The sequence below is a fragment of the Thermobia domestica genome, chromosome 14 (assembly GCF_964235325.1).
Source record: "Thermobia domestica chromosome 14, izTheDome1.hap1.1, whole genome shotgun sequence".
Taxonomy (NCBI): Eukaryota; Metazoa; Arthropoda; class Insecta; order Zygentoma; family Lepismatidae; genus Thermobia; species Thermobia domestica.
The window spans coordinates 45010214-45028622 of record NC_137467.1 but is presented as its reverse complement, the minus strand read 5'-3'; the positions used below and the strand labels follow the sequence as shown (position 1 = coordinate 45028622).

The 18409-nt window shown below is 35.3% G+C and overlaps 2 protein-coding genes across 4 annotated transcripts in view; one reads left to right on the top strand and one right to left on the bottom strand.

The window, feature by feature from the left end:
- The first annotated feature begins 6636 nt into the window (after positions 1–6636).
- The window catches only part of LOC145669664 (calaxin), a 16166-nt gene continuing 4393 nt past the window's right edge, over positions 6637–18409 (top strand). Inside the window, exons 1-2 of one of the 2 annotated variants that reach the window (XM_081737921.1) lie at positions 6637–8166; positions 15601–15732. In XM_081737921.1, the coding sequence (XP_081594047.1) occupies positions 6840–7586 (747 nt within the window). In that variant the 5' untranslated portion in view covers positions 6637–6839 and the 3' untranslated portion in view covers positions 7587–8166; positions 15601–15732. Of the gene's footprint in view, positions 8167–15600; positions 15733–18409 lie in introns of those variants that run through there. The other variant, XM_081737922.1, reaches the window with a different exon arrangement.
- LOC145669662 (putative cytochrome P450 49a1) overlaps positions 15550–18409 on the bottom strand; it is a 102293-nt gene continuing 99433 nt past the window's right edge. For both annotated transcript variants that reach the window (XM_081737919.1, XM_081737918.1), the window contains one exon: positions 15550–15743. In XM_081737919.1, the coding sequence (XP_081594045.1) occupies positions 15633–15743 (111 nt within the window). In that variant the 3' untranslated portion in view covers positions 15550–15632. The remainder of the gene's footprint in view (positions 15744–18409) is intronic.

Sequence of the window (18409 nt, the reverse complement as noted above, 5' to 3'; positions counted from 1 at the left end):
ACAAAAGTCAACAAGGAGAGTTAGCAAAGAGCTTCAAATGCCTCAAACAACTGTTGGGTGTGTAGTGCGTAAACATTTAAAGATGTATCCGTATCGAGTGCAGTTGTTACAACACTTAACACCTAATGATCACACGTGTAGCAAGACTTTTTGTGAGTCATTTCAAGAGTTGTGCAGTGCTGCTGATAATTTTTTGGGCAAACTTTGTTTATGGTCCGTACTTCTTTGAAGAAGGAACTGTGACTGGACAAACATTTCTACAAATGCTTACTACGTGGCTTATACCACAGCTCGAACATGACAGTGCAAACTTCATCTATCAATTGGATGGTGCACCATGTCACTTTCATCACAATATCAGAAATTTCTTCAACAGCAAGACTGCCACACCGCTGGATCAACTTAGTGAGTTCAATAAACAGCTACAACTAACTCCCGAAACAAGGCTATATTTAAGTGAAATTCAGGAAGTTAAATAATCTCTAAGCGTAGAGCCATCATCATCATGAATCGATTCGAAGATCCACTCGAAGTGTTTCTGAATATTCGCCTTCCATGCTCCTTCTATACGAGTCTACAAGACATCGACACTCTGTTGGTGGATCAGGACGAACACGATGCTGACAACCATATCTCAAAGACATTCCATGGACCGCACTGAGACACCATGACCACTTATAAGAACAAAAATATTGTACACATTTTTAAGATAAATTTTATAGTGTCTAACTTAATTGCAAGAAATTTAGAATGACGTACACTGTACAAACATACATATAATTGTAAAATAAAGTATTAACATTAAACATAGGCCTAGTTTTTAAAGAAAAATATTTAAGAACTAGGCCTGTTTAATGTTAATATTTTATTTTATAATTATATGTATATGATTTAAGCTTGTTTTAGTTTTTGTTGATAAATTATTAGAAATACACAAATTTGAAAAGGTAGGCCTCAAAGAGACAAATGTTACTTTTTAGCATTGGAAAAAGTTCTCGATAGAAGGCTGATGGTCTTCCCGGGTAAAGTCGCTTTTTGTGGAGGCATTATAAGTCAATTTGTTGATTTCTGATTTATTTTTCAGTTGTAACGTTTCCTATCCTGTTTCTATTTATTAATATTACAATTATTAGAAGGATATTAGCACGTTACGCGCACACCTGCTTCCACAAAGACAACTAAAGATGTACGATGGAAGGAAGGAGAATTTACTTTCCCCACTTAAAAAAAAAAAAAAAAAAAAAAAAAAAAAAAGTTGATATAGTTCAATTAACTGATCAAAAGTGGAAACTTAGTAAATTCAATATCTACCAGTATAAATGCTTCATAGCACACCAGGTAATGTATGGTCTACAATAGTCAAACAATAGAACTAAATCGAATATTATCAACTTTATATAACTGAATTTGAACAATATAATTAAATTCAAAATTATGATGGTAAAAACAGTAACGCAAAATGAATTTTATGAATTGAATCTAGACCAAAAATTACACTTAGAGCTCAACTATAAAAGGCACAATTCAATAACGCCCAGCGATTACAGAGCAAACACAAGCATCACGTTAAACGGCGTGTAAGCTTCCAATGAGAAAATCCAAGAAATAAACTACTTACAGTGATTTTTCCACTTGTAATCCATACCATTCAAAATAATAAACTCTTAATTTCACATTCATCACATACACTATGAACACTTAATTTAATTTAACAAACCAATTAGGTTGGCAAGATTCGATTTTATCACCAAGAAAATGATTTTCCTTCCTATTTGATAGCAGCCTGCGATCTGACGATCTCAGGTAGCGCTGCAATTTTTTGAACAAAATTTTCATTCCAAAAAGTACCACCAGAGGTCACGGAAAGCCATTAATTTTCTTGAAATGAATTTAAATCTCAATTAGCATATTATTATTACAATTAGGTGGAAAACTTTCATTTAATAACAGAAAAATCAAGACTAATTATGATTTATAATTATATAGCATCTCTTTCAGCAGCGAGGCTATATAAGACCTACAACCTAACGTGAAATCCGAACCACATGACCTCTCGCTAGGAATCGAATGCGGATCACTTCCATGCCAAAGGTGTGTACGCTAACTTCTTAGTCACGGGGGAGCTCGCAATACAAGTAGAGTAGATGGTTTAAAAATTACTTCTTATGTTATTATTGATATTTTTTTCTCTCTTTACATTTTCGGAAGTACGTCAGATAGTCGGAATTTTGCTGTATTTGTAAATATGAATCCTTTTCAGACTTTTGTGTTAGACGACTATTGATACAATTACTTGAAAGAAAAAATATTTGCTTTTTCTTGCAACAACTTGCAATTTCGACATAAGTATTCTAGAAAAAATGTTTCAACCATCTCATGACCAAGTATTTCTGATAAATTGCTTTCCAAACTTAGTTCTGTGGAGTTTTATCTATTATAAGATCGAAATAGATGTCTTTTATGGGAATACTTTCAATAATGAAATTCCAATTGGTACCAAGCAATTTTTCAATTTTCTGTTCACCGAATGGCATAACAATTTTGCAATGAATTGTAGGAGAGGGGGGAGGGAAAAATAGATAGCAAGTCACTCCCAGTCTCCGTGAATGTTATTAACAAAAGATTGGACAGTTTGATTTGTGGGCTCCTGGACTATTAAGTTCGGAAGAAACTCAGTTTTCAGTGTTGCCAACAAGAGTGTTCAGAAAGTAGGTAAATGATTCAACAGATTCTAGCTGGGAAACGGAATATCTCTTCTAAAATTGTTCTTAAGTTTATAGCTAACAGAATTTAATAATAAAGCAAGCAAAACGTTTCATACATTTTACTTTTTTTTTTTTTTAAAGTTTATCGTCCCGTGATTATGCACCAAGGTTAAGGGAGACAGTGATAATGAGATGGAAAGATGATAATAGTGGAATGGAGAAAGTGGCGGGAAAAGAGAGAAGGCAAAAAAAAAAATCCACGCAAAAGTAATCACTAGAGCCAGGATGTTAGGCAAGATGCCTATTCTTTAATATTAAAGATATGATCAAATATAACGTTTTAAAGTTTATATGGGGTATTATAGTTTCAATTTAAGCCAGTTTTATTTTGCCTATTTGGCCTATTTCGCCCATTCGTGCCTAAATAGTTGCTTTAGTGCCTAATGCTGCATAAATCTATGCATTTTCTTCAAAATAAGACTTTGTTGGGGGGAAATATACAGGGCATTTCAAAACAACATCAATAACCTTTGGGAGGTGATTCCTGACACCAAGATAAGACAAAAAGTATAGACCAACCTGGATGCACAAATGCTTCCTTTCGGAGTTATAGGCTGCCGAAAACATGAAAAATGAACTTTAAAGGTCCAGACCTCCTAAACTATGGGACCTACCGTAGTCGGATTAAGACTTCACTTAGGAACTAATATGTGCACTATCCAAAAATACATTTCAGAATCCTAAGGTATTCACGTAACAATTTTTATAGAGGCATATAATTTTAAGTACTTCCAACTACCTCTGTAAAAATGGTTGTGAAAGTACCGCAGGATTTTGAAACATGGATATTTGGATAGAGCACCTACTAGTTCCTACATAAAGTCTTATCTCGACTACGATATGTCCCATAGTTCGGAGCTATGGACTTTAAAATTTTATTTTTTCATGTTTTCGGAAGCCTACAACTCCGAAAGGAAGCATTTGTGCACCCAGGTTGGTCTATACTTTTCCTCTTATCTTGGTGTTAAGAATCATCTCCTAAACGTTGTCGGCGTTGTTTTGATACACCCTGTATAATTTAGTATTTCAAGAAAGGATTCTGCCTCTTGCGAGATAAGTGCTGTTTGTAGTGATAAGATGTAAAATTTTGAACTACTAAGTGCACTAATAAAGTGCTGTAAAACTTTGGACTGTTATGTGTAGTGCTGTAGAGAATGTATTTAATATATATATATATAAAGGAAGCTTGACATACATTCCATTTATATTTGCCGATTTAACTGCCTATTTTTAAATTTTAAGTGCCTATTTGCCTGCCTATGTTCCAGCCTAAACATCCGGTCTCTAGTAATCACCTAAAGCAGAGATCGCCAAACTGCCGATCGCGAGCTGTTAGTAGATTCCCATTTTCGGTAGATTCCATTCCTCCACTCCTGTTGGCTAACCATGATACCTCCACTAAGCTGATGCTAACGACAGGGGGCGCTCACAATAACTGCTTGTTTCTCTCGCGCAACTGCCATTGTCAGCCTCATCTCACAATTGTACACACGTGGGGTTGTGCAAATTATGGTTTTCGTGTGTATATTATACATTTGCTAAACTTATGGTTTTCGTATGTATATTAAACATTTGCTAAACGTTATGGTTTTTGTGTATATATTAGACATTTGCTAAACGTTATGGTTTTCGTATGTATATTAGACATTTGCTAAACGTTATGGTTTTCGTGTGTATATTGGACATTTGCTAAACGTTATGGTTTTCGTGTGTATATTAGACATTTGCTAAACGTTATGGTTTTCGTGTGTATATTAGACATTTGCTAAACGTTATGGTTTTCGTGTGTATATAAGACATTTGCTAAACGTTATGGTTTTCGTGTGTATATTAGACATTTGCTAACTTGGATAGTTTGATTTCATATTTATTAGAAATGTAAGTTTATAGGCAATACACAAATGAAAGTTTTTTTTTTAAGTTGTTAGTTCTTTTGGTTGGTAGCTCACAGTAGAACTTAAAAGCGGTACGGTATCTCAGAACCTTCATAAGTTTAGCGACCATTGAACTAAAACATATCTGTAATATTCTTACAGCACTCTCAAATGAAACTTGTTACATGTTTACATTGAATACATAGGCCCTACTTGAAAATATGTAGTACGTTTTACACACTTCATTAGTGAGAGATGCTAAACATGATTTGAATTCCTTCTTTCGTTCCCAGTTCTTGCAATAATATTATCTGGACACCGCGATCATTCAATGATAGAGCCCTCACCTCTGGTGTATGAGGTCCGAGGTTCGATCCTAGCTCTCGTCAAGTTGGTTTTGTAGTGGACCTTAACCGTGTGAGTGGGTTTTCTTTGGGTTCTCCTGTTTCCTCTAGCTTTCTTCACTTCATTATATCGTTCGTTATCACACCATTGTTTCCCTTAGCCTCAGATCGGAATCGTGGGATTAGGGATGCGCACGAGACAAGACTTGTGGCTGTCTCGTCTCGAAAATGTGCTGTAAAAGTGATGTCTCGACTCGAAAAATGTATATTTCTCTATTGGAAGAGCCGTGTCTCGACTCGAATTTTGTCAGGAAAATCCTGTCTCGACTCGCCTCGTGCGCATACCTACGTGGGATATTAAACTAAATAAATGTTGGCTTGCGGTACAGATTATTACAATATTTATTTGACTAACTAACTCTCTAGCCTACGGAATCCAGAGACTCAATGGCGCATACACAGAAGTTTCCATTAACTTCTGTCCTTACGTAACTGAATCCACTTCTTACTTTGTATTCTTATTTCTGCAAGATTCATCTTAATATTGTTCTCCCATCTACACCTATGTCTTCTTAAATGATAATTTTTGTGATTCAACTTTCAGTCAAAATTTTGAAAATATTCCTTTCTTCTTATAGGCTACATGATCTGCCCATCTGAGCATCCTAGACGTAATGACATTAACATTGTTGACAATAACCTATTGGTCTAACACAGCAATAGAAAAACACACCATACTAGCAAATAATACAATCGAAACATTCATTTCCAGATTAAGTAGCATGTCTTCGAATTATCTATTAAAAGGCGGAATATAAAGTACTCTTGGTTACACACCATGACACTTACGCGAGAGTAGTATTAATAAGACATTTAAGATCAGTATTTCTTCCAGTTATACTTCTCGAGAGGCTTTGGCCACCGAAGTATACCAATCCTCTTCGTCCCCTCTCCCACGGAGCTCAGATAAATTACGTTGATTTCAAGTTAACGTTTGTGCACGGCACATCTTTAGCGAATAATGTCCGAGTAATGCCCTCTCAAATTTTCAGTTGGATTTGAGTTTTGCGGCGTCCCGTTTATCAGCGAGGCTATATGAGATATGGACCTACAGTTAAACGTGGGATTCGGACCTCAGAAGCTCCACCAGAATCGAACCCGGTTCTCACACGCCAAAGGCGCGTATTCTAACCACATAGCCAGGTAGAAGTTCCTCTCTAATTTTGATTTTGTAACTCCGCGGACAAAATCTGCTGCAGACACAGTACATCGTGGTTACAACGTAAGTAAGCCCTTACTACAAGACAAATATTAGTAAAGTTGGAAGCTGCATTTCATTTTGTTTTTATTCGTTTCTTTAAAGAAGTTCTGGCTGGAAACGTATTCAATTATCAGTAAAGACAAATGGCTGGAAATTGGCGATAATGAAAGGTGAATTGAAAAAAAAATTATAGCTAATAGCGAACTAGTTGTAATACGAAAATGGCTAAGTTCAGCCATAAAATGGTTAGATTAGCAACAGTGTCCATGAAATACACATGTGCTGAGGTTGATTTAGAATTGATTTTGTTCTGCGCTTGTGTACCAGGCGACACTGTTGCTATGGAAACCCCGATAGGTAGTTGTAAACAAGAAGAGCGGGACGTAAGGGGACAGCAGGTAACAACAAAGAGACTAACACGTTTTATCTTCCTTATCGCTGCAAGTAATTGTGTGTGCACGTAGTTTTTGTCTGTGTATGTGTGTGTGTGTTTACGAAAGTCCCTATTGTTTGTAGACTCGGAAACATTCGTTACTTTACGTGTCAGGTCGTTTCGACACACGCAAAAAGAGGAGGGAAAAGCAAGAAAATTGAAATGGCCAGTGTAGCGGGGACCGTCATTAAGAGTCTAACACTCTTCTTGGCTCGGGGACGAAAAGATACCTCATCTGCTAGATCACCTGCATCAGGAGGACGTAATAGTGACGGTAGTGGTTCGCACCGTCCTGGAGACACCAAACATAGTACTATGACCTCACAAAATGCTCGTAAATGTAGCACAAAACTACTTGATTTGTTAATTAAAAAGACTCATTTTTCTCGCCATGAGCTGGAAAGTCTCGCTAAAATCTTTCGGAAATTATCCAAAAATGGAGCCATGGACCGAGCTACTTTCCGCGAAATCCTCCATAATACGTTTGACATGACTGAAGACCTTCTGATGGACCGAATATTTTGTACTTTCGACAAAGGAAGCCAGGGTCATCTGACCCTGGAGAATTGGATCAGTGGCTTGTCTGTGTTTCTCAAAGGAAATATCGAAGAAAAAATTGTGTATTGTTTTATCGTGTACGATCTTAATGGTGATGGGTATATAACTCGCGAAGAAATGTTTAATTTATTGCGTGAATCTTTGGTGAAGCAACCTCAAGATGAAGATCCGGACGAAGGCGTTAGGGACCTTGTGGACTTGACGCTCAAGAAAATGGATATTGATGGAGACGGTAAAGTGTCTTTCGAAGATTTCCGTCAGACTATTATCAATGAACCACTGCTTTTGGAGACATTTGGACATTGTTTACCCGATGAGAAAACTTGTAAAACTTTTCTGGCTACACTGTAGGTGCTTTATTTTCTAGAGTGATAATGTAATGTGGCTTCTTATCATTTTAGATAACTAGCAATGAATATACAGACATGTGTTAAAGAAGACTAAGAATTCGTTACATTTGTACATATTATTTTATTATACACAACATGTTCACAAAAGGGTGAAATCTACTATTAAAGTGCAATCCGAACTGTTTACTCAGGTTTGTATTCGAATCATTGGATCCCTTCTGAGTTTGACTGAGTCACCATGAATGAGTGTCGTATTCACAATACTAATGGAAAAGAATTTAATCCACAAGTGTACATAATCTAATTACGTACTGTGAATAGATGAATTCCTTTTCTCAGTACAATTACAACGAATGGCTGTGAAAGTTACTGGCATTATGTCTGTGTTGAGTTAATGAAATAGAATTTCTAGTTTATGCCCTTTAGGCTAAAAGAGACAAATGAATAAGGAAAATGGAAAAAAAGTATGAACGCGTTGGTGGAATGATAACGTGGGAGGAAACGGGGAATCCCAAGAAGGACAATTACCACGATGTTCACCATATTCCCTTGGATTAAGCCAGGAATCGCTCACATCAGAGGTAAACGTCGCATTAGTCATCGTGCCCCCAAATAATGTAAAATTACCGCCAATCGTAACAAAACTAGTTCAGTTAAAAAAAAATAGTTATTGGTTATAATTGTAAATTGCAAGTGATTGCTTGTAAAATTACTTTGAAATCTTAGCATAGTTTTGGAAAAACAAAGTTATAATTTTTTAAAAATATTTTTTTTTTTTAAAAAAAGATATTGATCATCACAACCTAATTCGAACATTCATCCTGACACTCATTTTATTCATATTTCTTTAACTTACTTTCTCACGCCAATAAAACGATGATATGAATACAAAATTTTGGGAATTGAAAACTTTCATTTCTTGAGTGGAATTCACATCAATGATTCATCATTAAACATAACAAACTACTTTAAATAATAATAATAATAATAATAATAATAATAATAATAATAATAATAATAATAATAATAATAATAATAATAATAACAATAATAATAATAATAATAATAATAATAATAATAATAATAATAATAATAATAATTTATTTTGCTTGAGAATCATTTAAAATTACAACACGATTCTTTGAGGGATGAATTACTGCAGTTGATAAATATACAACTCAGAATTGATCTTAAGGACAAGAAAGGATACGAACCCGGAATCGTATATAAATATTTGTGATATTTAAGAAGTTTAGGGTTCCTTTAGTAAGTTTCAAAGTTTTGTGTTGCTCACAGCTGTCAATACTTTGAAATATTGACATTTTAAATATTGGGTATGGAAAGCAACCGTACTCCTCTTTGACATGCATGTTGCTAATAGAATATTTAAAAACTATTACAGCGTTTCTATTTCAAGTGTGCCCCTGCTGGGCCTGCTGTCGATGTATATTTTCCCGCACCTCCCTTGAAAGAGGAAGGCCAAGTTGCTTGAGCCGAAATCTTTCAATGGGTGGATATAAACAAGGTTGCCAAGGTTGACGGGCTTCGTTGTGCAGTGTCTTGTTAGCTAGTTTAAGTAGTCTATGATATTCACTCACCAAGACCAAAGGACTGAATGACAAATTGGGAACACAACCGAGGTCATTCAACTCTTTCCCCAAAGCAAAGGGAAGGTTTCTTCCATAAGAGATCGTCCGGGAAGGGGCCGAAGTATGTTTCACATATTTTCCGAGGGCACAATTGAAATAGAAAGGATCTAGGATGTACCCGGTGTTTCGGGGCATTCCCTTATACTACCTTATCTCTTGACTTTTGGTATTCAATTTTCAGATGAAAAAAAGCCTCTTTTCTTTTCTTTTTTTTTAATGGTATGTCTATATGAATCACTCACGTCAATCTTGTTCGAGCGCGCGTATATACCTTCCCTTCCATGCACGTTACCTCACATTCGATTCCCGGCGGAGAAACCATAAATTAAAACCCAATATGGTGGTTTCACTCTAAGCTCTTGGTTCATGTCCCAGATAGCTGAAATAGAAAGATAAAGTTCAATTTACATATATATATATATATATATATATATATATATATATATATATATATATATATATATATATATAACGCTAAAATTTCCAAAGTCCCTCTCCGACATTATATTGAGGCAGAAACTTAAAAATTCATTTCATATCGAGAACCATTGGTCTTTTTGATGCGGCTTTTGCTAATCGAATACACTATTTCCTATTAAGGTTCTTAAGAAAATACTAGCATCAATTACCCGTTTCGCTGGGTTAAAATAAAGAAAAAAATAGTAATATGTTTCGTTAGTCAGTCACTTTTTATTATTACTGAAGTGCTTTCTGATAGACGATGATTTTTTTTTGTCTTGCCGTTCATTTTTGATCTCTTTTATATATATATCTCTCTCCCTCCCCGTACCCCAAGTTGCGGGTTCAATTTGGACTTAAATGACATCAAAAGTGTCACTGTTCGTTTCAGCAGCCCCGAAAACTATGGATTAAACACTAATATCGGTCATATTTGATCATTTTTAAATATCTCCTCTCCACTCGCTCTCTCAAGTTGCACCGTCAAAGTGAAATGACAAAAAAAAAAAAAAAAAAAAAAAAAAACATCTCAGGCCCAAACCTCACCTATGTTGAAAATTTGATCGAGATCGGTCGGCTGGTTCAAGAGTTATTAAGTCACAAAACAGTGACCTTCATTTTTATTTATAGACGACCTATATACATATTTGAAGTTTTGCAACGCCTGATGAAAAACTTATCCTAAAAGATGCCGCAACCAGATAATCAACAAAGTAAGGTGGGTTTCATATAACCGAAGGATTATTTAATATCTTTGTAGAGCTTTCTCAAAATGGTTTAAGATTGTTTGATGATGATGTATTTGGTTGCTGGGGATTTCGTGACTGCTTAGACGTCAAGTCTTGCTCGGCTTTTTGCCAAAGTATCATCCATTTTGTTGTGATTAGTCGCATACTGCGAAAAGAATCTTAGATATTAAGAGTGGAAAAATTAAACAAACCCAAAAGAAAAATAACCAACTAAAAATCTGTAATATTTTTTTCTTATTTTTCTTATTAATAATCACCAGATACAGCTCAGAGACCATTTTACATTGGATATCTAACAACAACAATAACAATGGAAAGGATTTGGGAAGGTATCGGCCAGGGCCTGTTTAGTAGGTACTATCCCGGCATTTGCCTGGTAGGACTGAGAAAAACCCTGAAAAACCTCAGTCAGGATGGTCTGCAGCGGTAATCTAACCTACGATATCCCGAATGCAAAGCCAACGCTCTACCACTTGAGCTGCTTCGCTCGGTTATAATAATAATAATAATAATAATAATAATAATAATAATAATAATAATAATAATAATAATAATAATAATAATAATAATAATAATAATAATATTAAAGCTTAAAAGCAAAAAGCAGTTCACTTTTTTCTGCTTTCCCCCCAAATAAAAAACACAGATGATATTACAAAACTTGATTTAGAGTACGTTCAATAATTTTGAGGCCCTTAATCCAAAACTGAATCAAAAGATCCAATTTCAATCAAAAATTTTCTTATACGCCTTTTATCTGGAGAACTACATATAGTGTTGCCAAACCAAAACTATCACTTAATTCAGTATAATGTGCTTACTCCGTAAACAATACGAAAACTTGATTTAGGGGCTGCTGAAAAATTTTGTTGCCCCTGATTCAAAAACTAATTATTGGCCAAGATCGCGATCTTTTGATGCATTTTTTTTTTAAATCATTTCTAAAATTCTTGTTTGTTTTTGATTCTAATTTCCCTGGGCTAGCTGGTTCGGACTTCACCTTAGACCAGAGTTTTCAAACTTGTGTGCCGCGAGGAAATCGAAACAAAATTGTTAATTCTATAGCAACCAAATTGCAAGACATAGGAGAAAATGTATATTTTTGTATTTCACATTAGTATGAATTTCTACTATGGAAAAAATTACTGTAATTGTAATTGTATTCTACATCTATTGCTGTGTAGGAGACAGTATTTCGGCTCGTACACATTTCCACGGTTAGCTGCTATGTTACGCTTCAATTGAGTCATACTAACACCAAGAAATGGAAGCACTTGTACGGTACGCAAGTGAACGTTCGTAGAACACTCATTCGCACGTGAATGACAGAACAACACTTTGTTCAACAGCTGTGTTTTTACTTCGACGCATCGCAAGCTGTGTGATTGCAATAGTATGCACCGGTTTTGGTTAAAACAGCAAAGTTAAAAGTACAAGACATTTGTTTTTCTTTCGTTATTTACTGATCTTCGTTCTTAGTGAAAGGTTGGATATAGTTTTTGAAAAAGTAAGCGATTTTTTCAAAATCTGAGTCCTATATTTCATTGCAATTGTTTTCTATTTTAAAGTTAGAATAAAAAGTAAGCATAATGAATTAGCATAGGGGAAAACCAGTGATCGAGCTTTCATCTCTGTGAGAAGATCAGTAATAACAAAAAATAATAATAATAATAATAATAATAATACCGTGGTATTTTATATTTGCAAATAATAATATCTATGAGTGTGCCACAAGTTGAAAAAGGTTGGGAAACGCTGCCTTAGTCCATAACTATACGTCCTCTACAGCCACGATATTGAAAGATGATGCTAAATTCCAGCAAATGAAAATAATCAGCCTTATTGGTGATAAAGATTAATGAAATAAAAATCTAACTGACAACTTCAAAGAAATAGACGTAAAAGCTTTTGGAGTCATATAGTAATTGAGTAATATGTATAAGGAAAATCAATTTATGATACTAAAGTAAATTGCTACTATGGAATTGATCTATTCAGTTACCAAAAGTAGTTACGGAACATTTTAGTTCGGAGTAAATTTAGGATAGCGTGACCTTCGTGACACAGCTGCTTTAATAGCTCCCTCTATTAATGACTTTCTCCATAAAATTGTTACAGCAAATAGTGATATGGTGCTGCCTATTTATTTTACCTTAGTTTATAATAACATATTAAGAGGAAAATGATAACGTAACTTTTTTTTTAAGGAGGAATCCAGGATAAATAACGTTCGAAAGGGGAAGTAAATATGCTCGGAAGTCTTTTTTTTAACACCTGCCCATCACAATTTTCTTTCTAATTTCAACAACTAACGTAAAATATCTAGAAAATTATTTAAATGAAGTTGTACCCGCCTTCGTGTTAAGGCCAGACATTAGGATGAACGTTTCTTATCTTAAGGTGGATCACCACCCGGAAGTCAGTATAGGCTAGGTATTAGTTCATTGCCTTAATCGATGCGTAACGAAATTGCCACATGTTATAAGTATTGCACTATAAAATAGAGTCATGCGTCAGTTACAACATAAGATACTATTTCCTTTGGTTATGTATTTTGTTATCTAAACGAGAAGGTAGTGACTACAGAAGAGATTCATTACTGGGTATGAAATACAGGAAGTAAGAAAGCGAGCATGTAATGACACAGGCGTAATCACCTATAGGGAAGTTAGTACTTAGTCTCTTGTGGGACCAAAAGGTGTCATTTTGGAGCATTATAGCTTAGGGGACGCATAGTTAATAATATCTTCTGTGACGTGAAGTTCTGACAACAAATTTCCTTCTGCAACATAATAATACTCGGCCACATACTACTGCCTGTGCAATGATCATTGAAACTCATCTCTCCATCCTTGCGTACCTGATCTTCCCACAGTGATTTACACATATTTATATCTCTTAAAGACAAAATAGACAGAAAGAAGTTTCAATCTGATGAAGAGATGCAACAAATGGTGCATGACTGGTTGCATAGCCAATCAAAAAAAGGGGGGGTTCAGATGCATTGGGACACTTTGTAAGTGATGGGAAACTTGTATTTGCCGTAAAGTGGATTATATAGATAAACGAAATTCATGTGTTTCATACTCGCTCATTTTTTTTAAAAATAGGTTTTAAGGTTTTCATTTTACTGACCTCGTAACAATAGAAAATTGTTGTTTTCGTTCTGGATATGAAAGTGGAGATGCAATTTCAACAACCGGTTCCAAGAGCCTGAGCTGAAATACTAATTTTTTGGAAGTGCAGAATAGCTCCATAGAAAATATATGAACTCCTTTCTTCCATAGGACACACATTTCAATTTAAGTGTGTGTCCTATGGAAAACTCGAAAGATAATATATTTTTTCCATAGACTTTTAAACTCCTGCCCATTAAGGGTACGTCATTTAATAGCTTCATAGAAAATATATGAACTCCTTTCTTCCATAGGACACACATTTCAATTCATGTGTATGTCCTATGGAAAACTCGAAAGATAATATATTTTTTCCATAGATTTTTAAATCCCTGCTCATTTAGAGTATGTCCTTTAATCACTGTAACATGGCAAAAAATCCAGTTTGAGGTAGCTACCCCTCAAATATTTGAACCCCTTATATCCCCCTTACAATACGCCCTTAAATTAAAGTAATACGATTATATCTAGCTGGAGGTAGCTACTATGTTTCAAAATTAATTCCAAACTGTTCGGCTGTTTTCCCATGATGCAAAGACAAACATGGCAAGTCTGTTCGGAAAATTAAGTCATACTTCTATTATAAAACGACAGCACGTTGCGGCCTTCGATGGTTGTCGTAGGTTAACTACTGACCGAGTGCTTGCTCAGTTGCATCTGAGCATAGAGTAATTATATACTATATTACTCTCTGCCTCTCAGCTCTCGGAGGTGAAGGACGGGCGATTTCTTTGTTTTGCCTCTAGTACAAGATGCGATGTAGCGTTCAATTGTCGTGACCAGGTACCTGGACAAATCTAACGCTGCCCCTAGCCACCCTATAATCCCGACTTGGCTCAGGCAGACTTCTTTTTGTTTCTACGCTTAGGTGGATCACTAGGTGTTCTCGGTACTATGCTAAACGCGGCTTGAATAGTGCGGCATTGCCAGATAGTATCGAGTGTTTACTGATGCCAGATAATAAAGTTAGTAATCATGGAATTCTGCTTAGATACTTACTGGAGAAATTATTTTTCGACCCTTACCGCGATTCCTCTTCTCGAAATGCAACGCTAGAATCAAGGAATTTTCTTATTGTGACTACTACAGTAAACGTACAAATTTGGCAGCAACACATTATGGCGTTCTACGCAAGTTATGTCTCAAAATCTATTTCCTTAAATGTGAATTAATATTTAAATAAAATATGAAACATAACACGAAAAAGAGTCAAACAATTTATCTATTTCGTGATAAGATTGTTACTTTAAAATGCTTTACACACAGAAATAAACAGTTCATGAAACGGAGCACTTCAAGCAAGATCTAACAACAAGTGCCATCTTGTGTGCTCATTGTAAAACGAATCAAATATTTTCTTTTATTTGTTACATTTTTCGATATCAGGAGACACAACCAAATGAATCAGTGTCTTGTGCTGTAGCTGAAACATTACTCTATCTTATAGTACAATATTTATAATATGTAACTTTTCACTGCGCAGTAGTTAAGGGAATGAACTAAAATATGTACTGACTTCCGGGTGGTGATCCACCTTAAAATGTCTGGTGAAAGGATATCGTTACAGAGTAATTGTAGGTCCAGGTGTCAAATGGCCTTGCTACTCAATGGACGCTAAACTTCAACCCATCCGTTAAGAGTAATCTTGTTTTCTCTAAGTAAACCTTCATTTTTTTTTACATAAAACGATTAAGATATTTTTCGATTTATATATACGACAATGATAATTCACTTTATACCCTTTGTTTATCCCGAGTATTGCAGTATTTTTTCTCTTGCAAAATTAACAGTATTTTTCGAGACATTCCCGTAGTTTTATGTATTATTATTATTATTATTATTATTATTATTATTATTATTATTATTTGTTTCAAGGTTAGGCAGATCATATCCATGATTCTGCATATCTAAATAATTCATTTAAGCCTATATATAAAAGAAAACAATCATTTATTTTCCTTTATTTTAAATATATTTAACAGAGTATTAACAACCATCAGTAGGAATGTAACGCCTATTTCCTGTCCAGCAGAAGAAATTTGAGTGGTTTCTCAGGAGCGTACAGAATTTTACTCAAATAGGTCATCTCTCCATAATGATATTCGATCCGGAAGTGCTGAATCATCTGGAAAGGAAGTAAGTTTTAGTGTCAGTAGTAATGTATTTCATTACTATATGTTCATTTCTAGAATTAAGTCACATGCAAACATTCAGATCGCTGTATATACGAGGTGTCATCAGAAATACGGCGAATAATTTTATTAGAAATAAAATAATAAGCTTACATGGAATTTGATTTAATCTCCTTTAAAGTACTGTCCTTGGCTAGCATTGCACTTACCCCAACGTTGAATACATGACTGGAAGCATTCTGGAAGGTTTCTTTTGGAAGAGCGTTCAGCTGTTCTGTCGTGGCCCTCTTAATGTCAGGAATGGTGTCAAAACGTTTTCCTTTAAGCATGGTTTCAATTCTTGGGAAGTGTCAGAAGTCCCATGGTGCTTTACCTGGAGAGCACAGCGAATGTGCACAGACAGGAATATTTTTAGACCAAAAACTAGCAGATCAAAAGCAAGATGTGGCACGGCGCGTTTTCGTGGTGAAGAAAGAAGCCATTTGCCTATTTAACCGGGGGTTAAAATGGTTTTCACGAACCTATGCGAGATGGTTAGTTCTTGGAAAAGCTCTCGAATAATCATTCTCCTGTTTGAAGATATCATTTATACCACTTCTTGCAAGTTTTCATCTGCTTTTGACGTCGAAGAACTAGTGGTGGGCACAAAAACCGGTTTTCGGTTTTCAGAAAAACCGAAACCGGTTTTTGAAAATTTTCAAAAAACCGGTTTCGGTTTTTCACCTGTTCTGGTTTTTTTTTTTAAAAAATGTTCTATTTCTGACCAGAATGGTGTTTCGTTGTTCTCCGGAAACCGAATCCATTTCCACAGAAATAGTTTTGTGTGTTTTCGAAAAGTTTTCACCAAAACCAGTTTCGGTGAAAACCGAAACCGGTTTCGGTGAAAAACCGAACCGGTTTCGGAGAAAACCGAAATGTCGGTTTTTCGGGTTTCGGTTTTTATAGAAACCGGTTTTCGTTTTTTATAAAAACCGGTTTTGTCCATCCCTACGAAGAACATCTTGATCGTTGCTCGTTTTCAACCGACTCCTTCTCGCTTTTGAATCTCTCATACCACTTGTAAACAGTCTTCAATAGCAACGCTTCATCGCCATACACTGATTTTGACATTTTATCAGATTTTTGAGCACTTTTTGGCAGCGTAGAACGAAATTTAATGTTGGCGCGCGACAGACACACTTAACACGTCATCACTCTTCTGTCTCTGGAAGCCAACTAACATGTTACAACTCGTTCTAAGTCGACAGCAGTGTTCGTAGGTTTCCTTAATAAAATTTCCCTCGTCTGACCTAAAATTTTCCCTAGTTTGCTGAGAATCCAATTGCTATGACAGATGTTAAGCGATAAGATTAATTCAACTATATCAAACGAAGTTCCAACCACATTTATTTTATTCATTTGTCTCTTGCTTTTATTTTTACTTTATACTTTATTTATTTATTTACAAAAAATACTCAAATACACCGAGTCAACGATGGGTGCAAATTATGCGACGTTGTACGCATACACACAAATTATTCCTATTGTATTGGTTTATTTCAGAAGAACAAAGAACAATTTAAGCATTTATATTGGACAATTAGTCAGCGCGAGAATTTCCCTCGATTTTCACGTTTTACGATAAAACTTAGCTTTTTCCCTTTTTTTGCTAAATTTATCTACAAAATTTCCCTATATTAGGGAAATTTCCCTCAAACTACGAACACTGCGTCGACACTGGCTGTACTAACGGTTAAATTTACCGGGCTTACTAGTTGATATGCAAACAATATCGGTAGATGGCACTGTGCAGCATTCACTGTACTTTTTGATCATACTTTGTATGTGAGGAACGTTCTTGGCCACCGTGCAAATTAACATTGCCCTGTTCATCAACTAACTCTATTAAAACTTCTTGTACCTATACATTGTCTTATAAGACCCTCTTACTTTAAGGGATTGGAACATAATTGAAAAAAAAATAAATAAATAAAAGGGCAGGTCACAATCTGTGTTGCCACACTTGGTACAATTGTACCAAATTCAGCCCTTTTTGTTACTCTTCGGCCCGTTAGTACCACGTTGGCATTTTCAGCCCCTTTTGTGAAAAAGTTGGTACAATTCTACCCAATTCAGCACCATTTGACAAATACTTGTCACATTTTCTAAAGTGTCAGTAAGATTTTCCTACATCTCACGTTACTTATACTCTGTGTTGGACTCTTAAAAAATGCTGTTGAACTTGCATTCTGTGGCGTTGCACCGCTTAACACTTAGGAACTTTGTGTGCAAAATTCGTAATTCGAACTATACTGGGAAAAAAATGACGCTAAATGGGCGCTTCCGCACCGCGCAGGAAGAAGACGAGAAGGAAGCAGTGTGGTGAAAATGTTACCTTCAAATCCAAAAATAAATAAAAAAAATGGCATACACAAACATGTTAAATCAAGTGTTGAATATTCGAAGAAGACCAGTGTGTGCTCAAGTAAGTATGTAATTTATGTCATTTGCAAAGCTTTCTACACAAAGATAATAGTATGAAAAATACATTGACATAATTGCTGGCTTAGCGGGCTAAGTTTACTAATGACGCTATATTGACGAATATAAAGATATCCGAGCATTTCTGCGTTTTATAGATCTATATCGACACGTAGATTTGTACTCTTGGAAGAGGGAG